The sequence below is a fragment of the Muntiacus reevesi genome, chromosome 14 (genome assembly GCF_963930625.1).
Source record: "Muntiacus reevesi chromosome 14, mMunRee1.1, whole genome shotgun sequence".
In the NCBI taxonomy this organism is placed as follows: Eukaryota; Metazoa; Chordata; class Mammalia; order Artiodactyla; family Cervidae; genus Muntiacus; species Muntiacus reevesi.
In genome coordinates, this window is record NC_089262.1 from 58,876,682 (window position 1) to 58,892,437 (window position 15,756).

Below are 15,756 nucleotides of genomic sequence, written 5' to 3' on the forward strand. Positions count from 1 at the left end.
TGGAGGGAGGACAAGCAAGATGTGAATTCTGGAGATCCAGGTGGTGATCAGTGACAGTGTAAAGGGTTTGCAGGCAGGAAATAAGTACAAGAGCTGGTTCAGCAGGAGTCACATGATCAAAGGGAAGACTGGGAGATGGGACTTCCAGCTCTAAGATCTTGGATCAGTGATAGGAGGCTGGAGGGCCGGCTCCGACTATGGGGACGTGGTTTCTTGTAGATTGGAAGTAAAGTATGACAGGGACAGGGATAGATAAGAAGGAAAACGGAGGCAAAACTACGATCTGAAGTTATCAACTAGATGCTTCATGCCTCTTGATGAAGTAACAGAGTGGCTGAAAAAGTCCCCTGATAAATCAAAATGTCAGCAATGACTTTAGGTCATGATCATCTACCTGAGCAAGACTCAGGCCTGATGTCAATACTGACTGCAGGGATGTGTGGAGGGGAACATGTGCGAGCTTGACCCACAATAGTTAGTTTCTGAGTAACTAGCTTTCTCATTCAAAAATGGGCTAATAGTACTTCCCTCACAGGCCTGCTGGAGTTGGTGCTCAGGGCCTCCTTGATAGATGTTTGTTGTTGTGGAGGTCATTATTATTACCATAAATGCCACAGTCTGATGGAGGAAGACTGAAAACACGTTGCTCAAAATCATAGTAGCTATGTCGTTGTTGTTTAGTCACCAAGTCGAATCCAACGCTTTGGGACCCCAGGCCTCAGCAGCTATGAAGACGACAAAAGCCCTTACCTCTCCCTTCCCTTATTCTGAAGACAAAGAATACACCACATGATCCTAGAATATTTATTTCCACAGGTTCTTGATAAAAGAGCACAATCCTGTATAAGAGTATACAGTACACATGAGGGCAAAATTACATAGCAAGCCACGACTGCGCTGACACCTTCCACAGGAAAACCCCAGGGAGGAACTTTCCACCTTCTGACAGTTTTATAATCATTCGCATTTCCCACGCACTGCAAGCCCCATCCCACCTCTCATTTTCTCCAGCCTCTAACTGAAATGTGTGTTCATAAGTTGTGCATGTGTGTACAGAAGACTCACTCTACCTACTGGATGGGAAGTTGAGACAACATGTTGTAAGTCACCCCAACATGGTGGGGAGCCAAGCTAGGGAGGTTGCAGAGCCAGGACTAGCTCTCTCCTCCAAAGTTTTTACATGCCACTGGGGTCTCTGAAATTCGAAAGCCAGAAGGTCTTGTGTCTGCTCCTGTACTGAACTTCTCCCAGTTCAGGTCTGGGAAGGGCAAGCTCAGGAGGAGAGCTTGCGCTTAAGGAGACCAGGGAGGGAGATCTCAGCACACACAGGCGGCATCACGGGGGGAGAGAAACCTTCAAAAGCTTGTGCTTGAGACTGGATTCTTCAGTCACGTCTTTTCCCGCTATTATCGTTAAGTATCGGGGACATTCAGGGCTCAAAACTGATCCCTGTCTCCCAGGAACTCCACGACAAGTCTCAATAGCCCTTAGATAAGGTACTTAGCTGTGGCTTCGGCCTGACCACTTGTTACTTTGGTGCTTCCACAGCCTTCCGGGCACCCGGGTGGGTGATTATGTGGCTTGATATGTGAACAACGTGGCTTCAGTACCATGGGGGTCTGCTTTAAGAACAGGAGACAATGGACGGAGGACACTGAGGCTGCAGTCACCATGAATCCTGAGACAGGGTCTGGGAAGGCCCTGTGGGGTCTTGTTAGGCGGCTGCCTTTGCTGCCCTTCGAGCCTCATGCTCGAGCCTGGCCTTTTCCCTCATCTCCTTTTCTCTCTGAATCAAATTTCCCAGCTCCAGATGCCACTCCTGCAGCTTCTGCTCATAGGTGGCGATATCCTCAGCTTCACAGGTGGGGAGTTGCTCCTTCACAAGCTGGGTGGTCAGGGTCAGAAGGCTTTCGGACTCAACTTTGCCCAGAGCCTGCAGCTTAGAATGTAAGGCCTGTTGGAACAAAGGGCAAAAACAAAACAAAAACAGGGAGATGTGGAAGGGGCAGGAAGGTGAAGAATACGAAGAAGAGAGGAGAGATTAAGCCATTGCAAGATCTGCACATATTCCGCTCACAGGACGAGGTACTTGCCTGGAAGCCTGTCACGCTGCCTCTCATTCAGGCACTGACAGCTTCTGCTCTCTGCTTTCAGCGTAGCAATTCCGCTAAGATGCCCCACATGTGATTTCTTCCCCTTCACTCACACACAGTAAATGGAACTCCATTTGCTGTGATTCTCTGTATAATTTGTTTCAAACCACAAAGACTGCACAAGTATAATGAACCTCAATTTCCTTTCTGACCAAGTAGCAAACCCCATGAACAAAGGACCCTAAGATGCAAACAAAATGATAGAAGCAGCTGATAAAATGGACTGAACCTGTCCACAGCTCTTCCTTTAGAATAACTGGGATCAATGTTTGCCTAACTAGTTTTCCTTTCACCAGACGGAAGTCACGTCAAGGCTTTCTTACTAATGGCATACTAAACAGCTCCCATGAGTGCTTTCGCTATTATAAGCCTCCCCGTGCTGTGCTTCATGAAAGGTCAGCCTTGACATTCTGACTGCTTATGGTTCCATCTGAAATGGCAGCTCTATTTGGTTGGTATTGTAATATTTCTGGAGGAGTAAAGTACTAAAACCACTAATCTACTTAAGTGCTTCAAGATGTAGATCAGAGACCCACTTATGGCCCCAGATTTAGCATATACCACATACCCCATGTTCCACAAAATAAATGCGATTTACTGGCGAATGTGATGAGGCCTACTCTAATAGCAGGGGCTGAAAGGTAGGAAGGGTCCATGGGCTTCAAGGAGCAGCCAGAGGCCTCATGTGATGGTTCAGTCATATAAAAATAAGCCCCAGATTACCTGGGACTAATAAAAATCAGGCACCAGGAAGAAAGCAAAGTGTCTAACACACAGCAAGCAGTCAAGAAATCCTGGTCTCTTTTCTTTTTGTGAAATTAAAAAAAAAAAAAAAAAGGACTGTGGAAGAGCAAGGGCTAAGAATTTAATGCAGGCACAGATTTCTATTTTCTAAAATTAAATATGTAAGAAACAAGGAAAAGGTTGTAAGTTTTAGAAATGGGCAATATGAATATGGTGAATGATAACCTATGGGGCTAAGCAGAGTTTTTTGCTTTTTAGCTTTTCTAAACCTGCAAAGTTAGGCAAACTTAAGAGGAAACAACAAGTATGTAAATTCTTAACATAGCCGCTAATTCTCTGTGTGCCCTGAAAACACCGATTAACCTTCCTTTTTCAGTTTTTAAATTATAAAGGAGGGGAGTTGAGCAATGACCTTAAAGAAGTACTGGGAACAACAGCCAAAAGTACTAGAATCCTCCTTAGAACATGTGGAAATAGATTTCCCAAAGTTGGTCCCATTCCTGTAAAGATTTAATGTGGCAGCCTGGCCAGGTGTATATCCCTCTGGACCAAAAGGACACCACCTTGGGTCAGCAGGGGGTGGGGGGGAGGGGACGGGAGGTTCTCTGCGTCACATGATGAACTCCCCTTCAGGCAGCACAGTTTTTTGCTTGGCTCTAGACAGAAACACAGCAAGGAAGAGGCCAGGGCTTTAAACTCTGAACACGGCTCTTCCTCCCTGACTCTAACCTCAGAGCATTTTGCGACACACAGCTGAAGGCTACTAATGGCAGCCTGAGTGCCAGCGCTCCTGACAAACAGCAGTGGGAGCCTGCTGACGCTGTCCGTGGAGCTCAGAGGGCATTTCCAGGAGCCTCAGTGCATGCCACAAAGCCGAGCCAGAGAAGATACCTGCATTTCATCTCCACCATACTCAAATGCGACTTTGTGGTTTCTACCTAGGTTTCTGGAGATCGAGAGGGTTCAATCTCCAGCTCCTCTTTGCCCAGGGCTGCAGTCAGGTGCTTGCTATGGGAAGGAAGGCTATTTATTATCCACTCGTCAGAGATGAGTGGTAGGTAATGATATGCTGCCTTAGGGAACAAAACTGTGACCAATTCGTTCAAGTATAAAAAGGGGTATAAAATTTCCATTTGTTTCAGATCACTTCCTGTGTAAGGAGATAAAAATGTGATTTTTGATGACAGTTTTCCATGCCCTTCTGTGCAATACTGATACATGAAAGGACTGCGTGTCTGTCTCCATGGTGGAGAAGCACATTTAACATATAGCCGAGGGGACTCCAGCCTGCCCTAACTCACCTCATACCGTTCCAGGTATCGGGGAAGCTTGGACCGCTCAGTTTCCTCCACGTCCAGCTGCTCCATCAGCTCCTCCGACGTCGGGCTCTCCTCACCTTCCTGGGGCTGCTCCTCTGGAGACTCCTGGGCCGGAGCAGTCAGAGCCTTCAGTGCCCTGTCCAGCACATCCAGCTGTGGAGCAGAAAGGGGCAGAGACTAAACTCCCTGTGGCCCTGAGAGCACTGGGGAGGAGGCTGGAGAAGGGGAAGGGAGGGAGGCCTGGGACCTAAAAAATCGCGAGAAGAGTTCTCTTATTAAATTACAGAAAACAGAAATGGTTATGTAATTTTACAGTAGAAACACCTTGTCACATGGCATGGAACACTTAGCACAAAACAAATGGAACAATAAGCAAACTCAGAATTGTCTATGTAAGTGAATCAGCAGAGTGGCTTTTGATTTCACTTTTAATCAGCCAGATAGGAATCAAGGAATTATGCCCGATGGGCAATGAAGTAACACCCCTTCCCTGTCTTTCTTCCTTAATTGGTTTGGAATTGGAAGAATGGGAAAGAAAAACCACTACAGACCACAACCAACAACAGGCCATTCTGAAAGTACAATAAAGCCTCTGAATCTAGGCGGGGGCCTCCTTCAGAGAAAAATTCAACTCACAGGACATTTAGAGATTAGGAATCAGCCAATCTACATAAGCTGCTGACAAAGACTAGAGAGCATACATGAAATTTGTTGTAACAGGGGACTTCTGTGACTTAGAAAGTAAGTAAATTATGAAACAGAAGGTTTCTTTTTTGTTTTGACCCCTCTCCCCTACCACCTTCATTTTGGGGCAACCTCCTTTGAGGAGGGCCTGATCATCAAGAGATGGGACAGAAACAGCCTCAAGGCCAGCATTAACACCTGTGTGAATACCAATTAATTCTGTCCATGTCAACTCAGAACAAAAATCCAGAAAATACTTCAAGGCTTTTCAATGCCACTAATACATTATACCCAAATCTGACACACATCCCATTCAATGCTGACATCTGAATCACATTTCTAAGAAGTAAGAACACAAAGAATGCAAGTCTGGCTCAAACTGCAATAAGCATCTCCCTGGCAGAGCATCTATGTCTAATTTTGTGTTTCAATCACTAGTACTGACTATAGTAGGGTTAAAACATGAATATATATTCAGAAATGTGTATGCTTTGGTATAAATGTCTCGCAGAGAACATAATGACTCACTAGACATCAGTATAAGGAGCCAGTAGAGGGACCAGACTTCTGTATCCTGAGACCAAAACGGAAGCCACGGAGCGAGATGGAGTGACTGGGTCAAGGCAAAACAAACAGCTCAAAGTCAACTTTCACACTCTGTTAACGAAATAACTGATGTCCTTTGAGGCCTGACACTGGCTACAAAAGCTGCTTGAGCAGGAGCGAGCACAACGGCTCCCTACCAGGCACACGCTTGCCACGTGCTTTGCCATGGCTTGAGCTACGTCTAGGAACTTTGCAGAATGCAGAGTCCGAGGTGACCAAGGGGGATGAGCTTTGAGGCTGATGGGAGGACAGGGTCCTAGTCTGCGCAAATTGAAAGACTTAGAACTCTGAAAGGGACACCTGGTCCAGACCTCCTCAGCATCATGCATTCACCACAGAATGCCTTAATGGAAAGAAAGAAAGATGGCACCATTTCTACTGCCTAAACTCATTTCTTGAGAGTTTAGGAAAACTCTGACAGGCAGTCAGTCTCTCAGGACTACATGAAGATACAGAAATGCCAAAAGTAAAAAATAAATCTTAATGTCTCTTATGCTTCTACTGAGATTTTACTTTGGTGGTGGTAGTGGTGGAGGGCAATAAACAGTATTTTATTGAACTCAGTTTGAATTTCTTGGGAGACAATAGTTTTCCTCCCAGACAGTGAAGTATAAAAGCAACGTTAATCTTATTTTCTAGTGCTTGTCAGTAATACTGAGAATGTTTCTGGTTTTTTTCATTCCTTTTCAACTGAGTAAATACATGAATCTATAGAGATAAAGAAGGTGGGGCTGGGGGAGACAATGAAAACAAATCCAAAGCTTGACTTATAAGGGACAAGAGATGCTAAATCCCCCTGAATCAGGGCTGGGAAACTTACCGCTTCCCTACACAGCTTCCCATCCTCTGGGGAGGAGGCCACCTTCTCCATCACGCGAAGGGCTCTGTCGAGGTAGCCTGGCTGCCACAGAAGTGGCATGTTATGGTACACAGCCCGCAGCCCCTGCTGCAACTCCACCTTCCCTGTGGCCAAAAAGAGCAATGAAGAAGGCTTAGCCGTGGCTTCCCACTATGTCTGAGGCTGAGGACTTGAAGACACAAGTGAGTACTCAGCTGGCAGCTCAAGAAATGGAGGATCATTTCAAATCTCTACTAAGACTCATTCCATCCAGTGAAAAAGGATATTTCAGATGGATGATGAAAAATGTGGTAAAAGTCAATGTACACATTTTTCAATATAAACTTGTATGGACTTTTTTTTTTTTTTTTTTAACTTTTCCATTTGGACTGCTGGAGACTATCATGAGGGCTGAGGGAAATTTACAGGGGTCACTATATCTGCCTCTAATAGTGTGCATGCTTGCATGCCAAGTCGCTTCAGTCGTGTCCAACTCTGAGTGACCCCATGGACTGTAGCCCACCAGGCTCCTCTGTTCATGGGATTCTCCAGGCAAGAATACTGGAGTGGGTTGGGTTGCCATGCCCTTCTCCAGGGGATCTGCCCAACACAGGGAATGAACCCAAGTCTCTTATGTCTCCTGCACTGGCAGGTGGGTTCTTGACTGCTAGCACTACCTGGGAAGCCCGCCTCTAAAGTGGAGCTACCCTTATAAAACAAGTCAAGCAACTGAAATACTACTTTTGTTTCAAGACAAAATGTTGCTCTAAAAAAGAAATTTCACAACTTTCTTACACTGAAAAATCCTGTCAACATCTGACAACTTTCCTTGCCAGGAAATGTTTGACATTTTTTAAAATGCTCCAAAATAGTCCATTGACTGTCCTTATGGGGAAAAAAAAAAAAAAGAAAAGAAAATCTCACTTTACTCTCCTTTCTTTTAGTTGAGCTGCATCAGTATTTAAATTATTAAGTCCTCGTCATCCTTGTGGGTCTTGGGACATGAGTGTTTCTCTTGGAACCTCGAACAATCATAACTAGAGCTGAAGATGTGGCTGGCTGACAGCAGGGTCCCCCAGTGAGGAGGGGGGCTGTCTTGGGATTCCAGGGGGATACAGACGTTCTCTGAACTAACGACCAAAGTCACCTTGAGCTGCCAGGTATTAAGCCTACCTTCACTTATCTTTCCCTGGAAGGAGGATTTGGGAAAGCTGTAATGGAACATAAACAGACAAAGCTCATCAGGTGACAGCTAATTTTAGACCTTTAAGATACTTGGGGCTGGCTGCAGTCACGTTCCGGGAAGCTGCTTATGTCGGAGGTAAATGAGGCTACACCACACATGACATGCTGTGAGAAGGGGGATCTGAATCTGATGCTGCCAGATTCAAAGCACTCAGGCCTCTGCTCAGAATCAGGAACAACAAAGCACATTTTCTCGGCCCTGACAACTTCCTGGACAATTCATGCAGTGAAACAGTCCTGAGTGCTCCTCTGAAGGTAAATGCAAAAACTTGTAATTAATATCAAAAGTAGATGGTAACAGAAAATGATTTTTCTTTTAATTTCCACAGTATTATTTTACAATATTTTATAAAATATATTTTAATCTCCAAATCATACAAGGAACACCTATGCCTCAACAAAAAACTAATAAACTGATTTAAAAACGGACTAAGAACTTGAATAGACATTTTCCCAAAGAAGACACACAACAGCCAATGGACATGTGACAAGATGAGCAACGTCATCAACCATCAGAACCAAAGTCAAAAGCACAATATCATCTCACACTCGGCAGGATGGCTGTTATCAAAGAAAGAAAACTCAAGTGCTGGTGAGAGTACGGAGAAACTAGAACCTTTGTGCATTATTGGTGGGAATGCAAAATGGCACTAACTGCCAGGCAAAATGATAGGGAGTGTCCTCAAAAAAAAAAAAAAGAAAAAAAACAAATTGTTATATGAGCCAGCAATTGTACTCCCGGGAATTTATCCAAAAGAATTGAAATCAAGATCGTGAAGAGATACTGGCACTCTCATGATCTTGGGAAAAAGTGATTTTTAAAAAGGGTGGTCAACTCTTTTGTTAGTCTGAGAGCAGCCCAATGAACTCCCCTGACTCTGTTTCTACCAGAATCAGCACCCAAAATGCCACACTACATTTCGTTGGTGGAGACCAACTCCAAAAGCAGTCAAACTGCTGTAACTTAGATGATTTTCAGAAAACAAAGCTAACAGGCAGACACAGTATATGATTAGTAGAAGGCACTTTCCCAAATGCCTATCTGCTTAGGAGAGAGCATGGAAGGCTAATGAAATAATATGAATTTTAATTAACTGTAAAGCAGGACACATTTGATGCACTTAGGTTGAATGTTATGTGCTCAGATCTGCTGAGAGCCAAGGCCGCTCCTCCAAAGGCCCTGCCCTCCTGACTGTCTGATTTAATGCAGTCGGGGCTCTAAAGCAAAGCCAGCCGCCCTGTGCGTGGCAGTCACACTGCACTAGCGAGTCCCTCTCTGCTGTCCCAAAGTGCTACTGGACGGGCTCTCTGCATTCCTCTTCCCTCACCTGAGAACAATGCCGACAATATGCAGTCAATATTCTTCCTCCTGGGCTTGGGTTTAAAGAGACAGGAAGATCCTTTTAATACTGGGAAATAGTCTACTGGCTGGTTCTCCCAGATGAGGACCAGAACTCTACTTTCTTTATCCCTTCTTCACACTGCTTACCACTGAATATAATCAAGAATCATCAGAACTAGCTCTTACCTTGCCAGTGGCCAGAGGTTTTTAAATCCCACTTTGTTGTCTTACCTAATAACTATAAGGCCATCAAAGTCTAGTTTTATGTCTAAAAATGAAAGCTCTATTGGAATTCCACAAGTCTAAATCAAATTATAATTTTATTATAATTAAGATGTATAATTTTATTATATTAAGAAGTAAAAGAATGAATCAGTTCCTATCTGTGAAGAACAATGTTAGTTAAGGACCTCCAGCTTACCAAGAAGTGCATAGCCATACAACTGGGAACTCAGCCCCACAGAGTTGTTCTGCTTCAGGCCTGGGAGTAACAGGGAGGCACCGAAGTTCTTCTCCTCTTCCCACTGAAACAGAATACAGCAGGTCATGGTGCAGCCAAGCAATGTATGCAGAAATGTGAGCGTTAATGACACAGAGGGAAAAACAATATGCTATAATATTAGGTAAAAGAAACAAAATAATCATACTAAAGCTACATGATAATTCTGATTTTGTAAAGAAAAGATATTCATGTTTGATAAAAAATGCAGAATAGAAATGCTAAATATGTTAACAGATTTCTAGGCAGTTAAATTACAAGCAATTCTGGTTTTCCTCTTTGTACTTCTCATTCCTTTCTGAATCTGGGGCAGTGAATAACAGCTCCTTTTACAATCAGAAAAGCAAAACTATTAGAGCCTACTCTGGATCAGCACCGCCTCGAGGTGATCAATAAAGATTACCCACGCTGTCGGCTCTGTACTCACATTGCTATGACGCGACAGAGCAGACTTTCTGAATTTTAAACAATTCAGCAATAAGACTCCTACTTCACAGTGTTCAAGTAAATACAACTATTAGACTGCTTTTAGACAGATTTATGCCTCTTAAAAATAAATTAGGCAATCAGAAACACTTAGTGATCACTTCTTTCAACCCAGGGTGCAACATTACACTTCAATAAAGCTGAAGCCTTTTGAGACATGGGGAAATGGGGGGCAGAAACACAAGCACTGCTGAGGCTGCTGCAGATGAGCGATGGCAGTGACGGGGTCCACTGTAATTGCAGGCCCGAGGAGCGCCTTGGCAACTCCCCAGACAACGAGAGCCCTGATCATCTCGACGCAGGCACTGCAGGAGCACACAGCAACCTGAGTCTTTGTTCTGGCTTAGAAATACAGAACGCAAAGCTGAGGTGGCCCTGCACCGGTCAGAGACTGAACAAGGTGTGCAAGCCACACCTGCAGTCAGGTGTAAGTGGGGCACCCCTGGTGTTAACGGGCACCAAACCTCTTTCTTGGGAATGACCTTTGTGCACTGCAATGCAAGTGCAATTTCTTAAGGTTTTACCAAACCTTTGAAACAAGCAAAGACCTTGGGAGAAAAACAAAGCCTCCCCAGGCGCTTCTGCAGCACACAGAAGAAAGAGAGCTGGTAATTAAGGAGGTCATTTCACTTTTAAAAGCAAATCACTCACAGCTTTGACTTCCCTCCACATAAACTGCATGAAAAGGGGCTCAGGGAATAATAAATATGGAACCTTAAAGATGTTTTTTGTTTTCTTTAGGGAAAAACATGATCCATAGTATCAGGATGAACTAATGAACGTGAGGTATGCCGCAGGCTATGACATTCATTTCAGAAAAACAAAACACACCATAAATTTTTTACAATGGGGACTAGGCTAGATGATCTTTGCAGTTTCCACCCAAAGCAGTATTTTTTAATGTTACATCTGAGGTTGAGGGCAAAGTCTGGAGGGCCAGACTGCCTGGCTTCACCACCTATGCATGAGCTTGGCCACTATTACGCAGTCTCTCTGTGCCCTCGTGTTCTCATCTTCATGGAGCTGAGAGGACTGAATGAATGAATAAATCTAAAACACCAAGAACACATAAGTGTAAAGTAAGTGCTATTTAAGTATTAGCTACTGTTATTACTGCTGTGACTCTTAGGGGAGCAATAAACAATTGGAGAAGGAAATGGCAACCCACTCCAGTATTCTTGCCTGGAAAATCCCATGGAGAGAGGAGCCTGGAGGGACACCACTTAGTGAGTAAGCAATAACAATGAAGAGATGAAACCAAAATCTGGTATTCTCCACGGACCCAGAGCACCTCAGGAAAATACTGACACAAATTAGAAACCAGTATTTACTACCTGAAGCTGCGGTCAAAGCTAGCTGCCTCACTGGCTCATTGGCATCCAGTTCTCACTGATCATCAGTTGTCCATCTCTGAATGTATGAGGCACACAGCATAGCTCACGTTTCAGAATGTACATAAGGACTTTCACTTGAGATTCTTCCAAGCGGAAGAACATTCAATTCCACTTTGTTAGAACCCAGGACCTAAAATGTGTGGGTGAACACTCATTCCTGGCTGTGCGGGGTCACAGGGCTGCACACCAGGTATCTTTTCCCAGATGCTGAGGGCAGGGCTTTCCTCTGGCCCCCACATTCCTACTGAGCAGCTGCTGCTGGCTTCTCTAAGGTTCTCAGTACTGTTTCAAGACAGGTCACTTACACTGAAGTCTGTCTTCTTTGCCAGGCACTGGTACAGAACATAGAGGGAGAGGAGTTGGGTGGAAGGAACTTCGAAAGCTTCTTGCATCATGATCTCAAAAACCACAGATAAGGCATCTGACAAGAAGATCAAAGTAAAAATGAGGAAATTAGCTTAGGTAACATCATCAAATCTGTATTTAACTATGCATGCATGTCAGGAAGCATTTAACAGGAGGCTTCCCGTGTGCTATTATGGATCTGTCAGGAAACCTGTGGCCCTTATTAATTCCTGAACATTCAGGAATTAAGAGGAGAGGCACACCTTTCCGGGGCTGAGGAATCCAGGCATTTCCTTTGTTAGTTTCTCATTATGGTGATAAGTACCCTCTTCTCTCTTTAATAGGGATCACCTTGGGTTTTGTTAAGTCTGGAATTTTAATCTTTATCTTTGCTGAGAATAACTACAGTATATATGCCCACGCCATGTTGATTAAAACACCTTTGTTCCATCAGAGCTTTGGTCCCGGTGTCTTTCTTTCTTTCTCTCCTCTCTTTCTCTTATCTCTCTATTTCTGGCTGATTCCCTGGAACGCGGAAGCCGGCTGTATAACCCAGGGAATATTAGCCTCTTTCTTTCCTTCTTTCACTCTCTCATCATTGACTCCGGACCACCAGGTTCCGGTCCGTTAAAGGACCAACACATGCATGCATGCTAAGTCACTTTAATCGCATCCAACTCTTTGAGACCCTATGGACTGTAGTCCACCAGGCTCCTCTGTCCTTGGGATTCTCCAGGCAAAATCCTCTCCAGGAGGGCTGCCATGCCCTCCTCCAGGGGATCTTCTTGACTTAGGGATCAAACCCATGTCTCTTATGTCTCCTGCATTGGCAGGAGGGTTCCTTACCAGTAGCACCACCATAAGCACTCAAAAAGTGAGGCATGATAGAAAAATACAAAGAATCATGAAGTTAAACATGGGCTGTGGTCCTAGTTCTTCTGTAAAGCAGGTCTTTCCCCTGTCTTTAGCTTCTATTGTACATACTGCTAGGTATTAAATCAGGTGCTATTGTGCCACTGTTCTCGAGGACACAGAATAAACCACTTGATTTCTCAGTATCATCTTCATGATGACAAAATACCATTGGTTCCATAGACTTCACAAGATTGCTGGACAGTCCAACAACATAATACACATGAAAATGCCTCATAAACTGTGAAGCAAATTTAAGGCAGCATATCCATCAGCTGGAAGAGCTAAGGCATATAGAAAGGAGGCAAATATATTTTCCAGGTCACCCTGGTAAGAAGAGATGGAGAGGGCTGGGCGGAATGCCCCACTATGTTCTGGAACCTTCTTTCTGTTTTGGAAAAAAGGACAAATGCTAAAGGTAATTTTAAATCCCAGGTATTATTTCAAAGACAGAAAACTGATGACTACAAAAAGGACAATCAGGTTCAATTTAAAAGAGTTGAAAGAATGGAAAGGAAATGTGTATTCATAAGTCGTAAGTCGCTGAGCTTAATAAAGTGATTCTTGTTTCCACATGAATGCTGATCACAGGAGACCAGATCTTGGGCAAGATCTGATTTATTTCCCCTCAATATTCCAAAACACAAGCAGAAGCCAAGAAATTCAAGTTCAAATAACTTCTTTCTCTTATTATTTGTTGTTAAATCAGAGATGTTAACATTGGTTTAAAAAACAGTGCCTGCATATAATGTTTTGAATAACAGCTGCTCTGTTAAACGGCTTTTGCATATACTCATAAGAGTTAGCACTCATTTGTAGCTATTGCTAGCCAGCTGGTTTTCTATGTGTTGTCATGGTTCTAAATGAGGTCAAATGCAAGAATTTCTATATTCTTTTTGTAAATGGGTAAACTGAGATGAACAGGCAGACCAGGGAGGAGTCACCCAATAAGTCAGAAGCAAAAAAGAACCTGAAAGAGATATAAACAAACAGTCCCCTACCCTGCCAACAAACCAGTATTTTAAAAGAACAAGTTAAAGCTAAAAATATAGTTCAAAAAAATGTTTTGCCAACTGTTCAATATTGAATTCAAAATTACACATGAATAAATAAAATTCATCTCTAATTTATATTCATTTCAGTCAGCTTGGGAAGTGAAATTAGATTGACCTATATAAGATTTCCTGTTCCTCCGTAATTATTTATGTACTTTGATACTTCCTATTTTAGTAACAAAAGTATAATATTTTCTAATTTCTTGCCACAAACAATAATAATCTTCATCAGAACTTTATTTAAAAAAATTATCAACATTATTTACTCTAAATTTAGGGGGGAACCCCCAAACTCCTTTTACCCTTCCAACATTCCCTTTAACAACAGAGAGGGGAGAAAACTGCTACTACATAATTTTCCAGTGATAAACTAGTAAGAATTTAAAAATCTGATGTTCACAGAGAATGGAAGATGAAACATGCAAAAGAGAATTATCTTTTAAAAATTAATTTTAGTTCAATTTAGGAAACGCATGCTTAAAATGGAATGAAAACGGACAAGAGACATAAGCATTTCAAAAAATAATGTACAGCAAATATTTTTAGGCAGTCAACAACTCCAAGTCTTATGAAAGAGAAAGCAGAAAGGTCCTGGGTGCCCAGCTTAACCACTGCATCCCGATGCAATGGAAAAGGCTGAGGGTGCTGGTGTGCAGGGATGAGGGGTGTAACTCAGTGACAGGAATCAAGGTGTCGCAAAAGCTTAAATGACCACCAGCCCATGCCTGCGTTCCTAAGGTAGTGACTACCATAACACAGGCAAGGCTCAGAACCAAGACTGAGGATGAAATGGTGGAAGGGGAAGCCAGAGTGCATCTTTACACAATGGCACAGCCTCCCTTTCCTTCTTCATTGTCTGTGTAGCCGAGAGCACCAGCGTGCTGCACCATCCTTCCCCGTCCACGGAGACTCGCAGGGCTCCACGTGACTGCTCTGGAGGGTCTGCCACAATCCCCATCTTTCCTTGGTCCCCCACTTATTGCAGATGAAGGTAAGAGCCATTTCAGGTTAGTTCCATGGAGCCACAGGATTTTGGGGGTAAAGAGATCTCAAGAAATCACCAATGCACTTTGTTCTTGTTCAGTTGCTAAGTCCTGTCTGACTCTCTGTGGCCTCATGGACTACAGCATGCCAGACTTCCCTGTCCTTCACCATCTCCTGGAGCTTGTCCAAGCTCATGTCCACTAAGTTGATGATGCTATCTAACCATTTCGTCCTCTGTCTCCCCCTTCTCCTCCTGCCCTTGATCTTTCCCAGCATCAAGGTCTTTTCCAATGAGTGGGCTTTTTGCATCAGGGGGCCAAAGTATTAGAGCTTCAGCATCAGTTCTTCCAATGAATATTCAGGGTTGAGTCCTTTAGGATTGACTGGCTTGATCTCCCTGCTGTCCAAGGGACTCTCAAGACTCTTCTCCAGCACCACAGTTCAAAAGCATCAATTCTTCAGGCTTAGCCTTCCTTATGGTCTAACTCTCACATCCATACATGACTACTGGAAAAACTGTAACTTTGACTAGATGGACCTTTATCGGCAAAGTGATGTTTCTGCTTTTGAATATGTTGTCTAGGTTTGTCATAGCTTTTCTTCCAAGGAGCAAGCATCTTTCAATGTCATGGCTGCAGTCACCATCCACAGTGATTTTAGAACCCTAGGAAATAAAATCTGTCACTGTTCCCACTTTTTCCTCATTTATTTGCCATGGAGTGATGGGACCAGATCCCATGATCTTAATTTTTTGAATGTTGAATTTTAAGCCAGCCTTTTCACTTTCATCAAGAGGCTCTTTAGTTCCTCTTCACTTTCTGCCATCCTTTAGGGTGGTATCATCTGTATATCTAGAGTTGTTGATATTTCTCCCACCAATCTTGATTCCAGCTTGTGATGCATCCAGCCCGGCATTTCGCATGATGTACTCTGCATATAAATTATATTTAACTTATATAGCAGGGTGACAATATACAGTCTTGTCATACTTCTTTCCCAATTTGGAACCAGTCTGTTGTTCCATGTCTGGTTCTAACTGTTGCGTTTTGACCTGCATACAGCCTTCTTAGGAAACAGGTAAGGTGGTCTGGTATTCCCATCTCTTGAAGAATTTTCCACAGTTCATTGTGATCCACACAGTCAAAAGCTT

General features: G+C 43.5%; 1 protein-coding gene across 2 annotated transcripts in view; it reads right to left on the reverse strand.

The window, feature by feature from the left end:
* Window positions 1-15,756, reverse strand: part of MRPS27 (mitochondrial ribosomal protein S27) — a 113,758-nt gene that overhangs the window by 13,359 nt on the left and 84,643 nt on the right. The window contains exons 7-11 of one of the 2 annotated variants that reach the window (XM_065905665.1): window positions 11,616-11,731; window positions 9,353-9,455; window positions 6,327-6,469; window positions 4,199-4,369; window positions 791-1,954 (exon numbers count right to left, since the gene is read on the reverse strand). In XM_065905665.1, the coding sequence (XP_065761737.1) occupies window positions 1,715-1,954; window positions 4,199-4,369; window positions 6,327-6,469; window positions 9,353-9,455; window positions 11,616-11,731 (773 nt within the window). In that variant the 3' untranslated portion in view covers window positions 791-1,714. Of the gene's footprint in view, window positions 1-790; window positions 1,955-4,198; window positions 4,370-6,326; window positions 6,470-9,352; window positions 9,456-11,615; window positions 11,732-15,756 lie in introns of those variants that run through there. The other variant, XM_065905666.1, reaches the window with a different exon arrangement.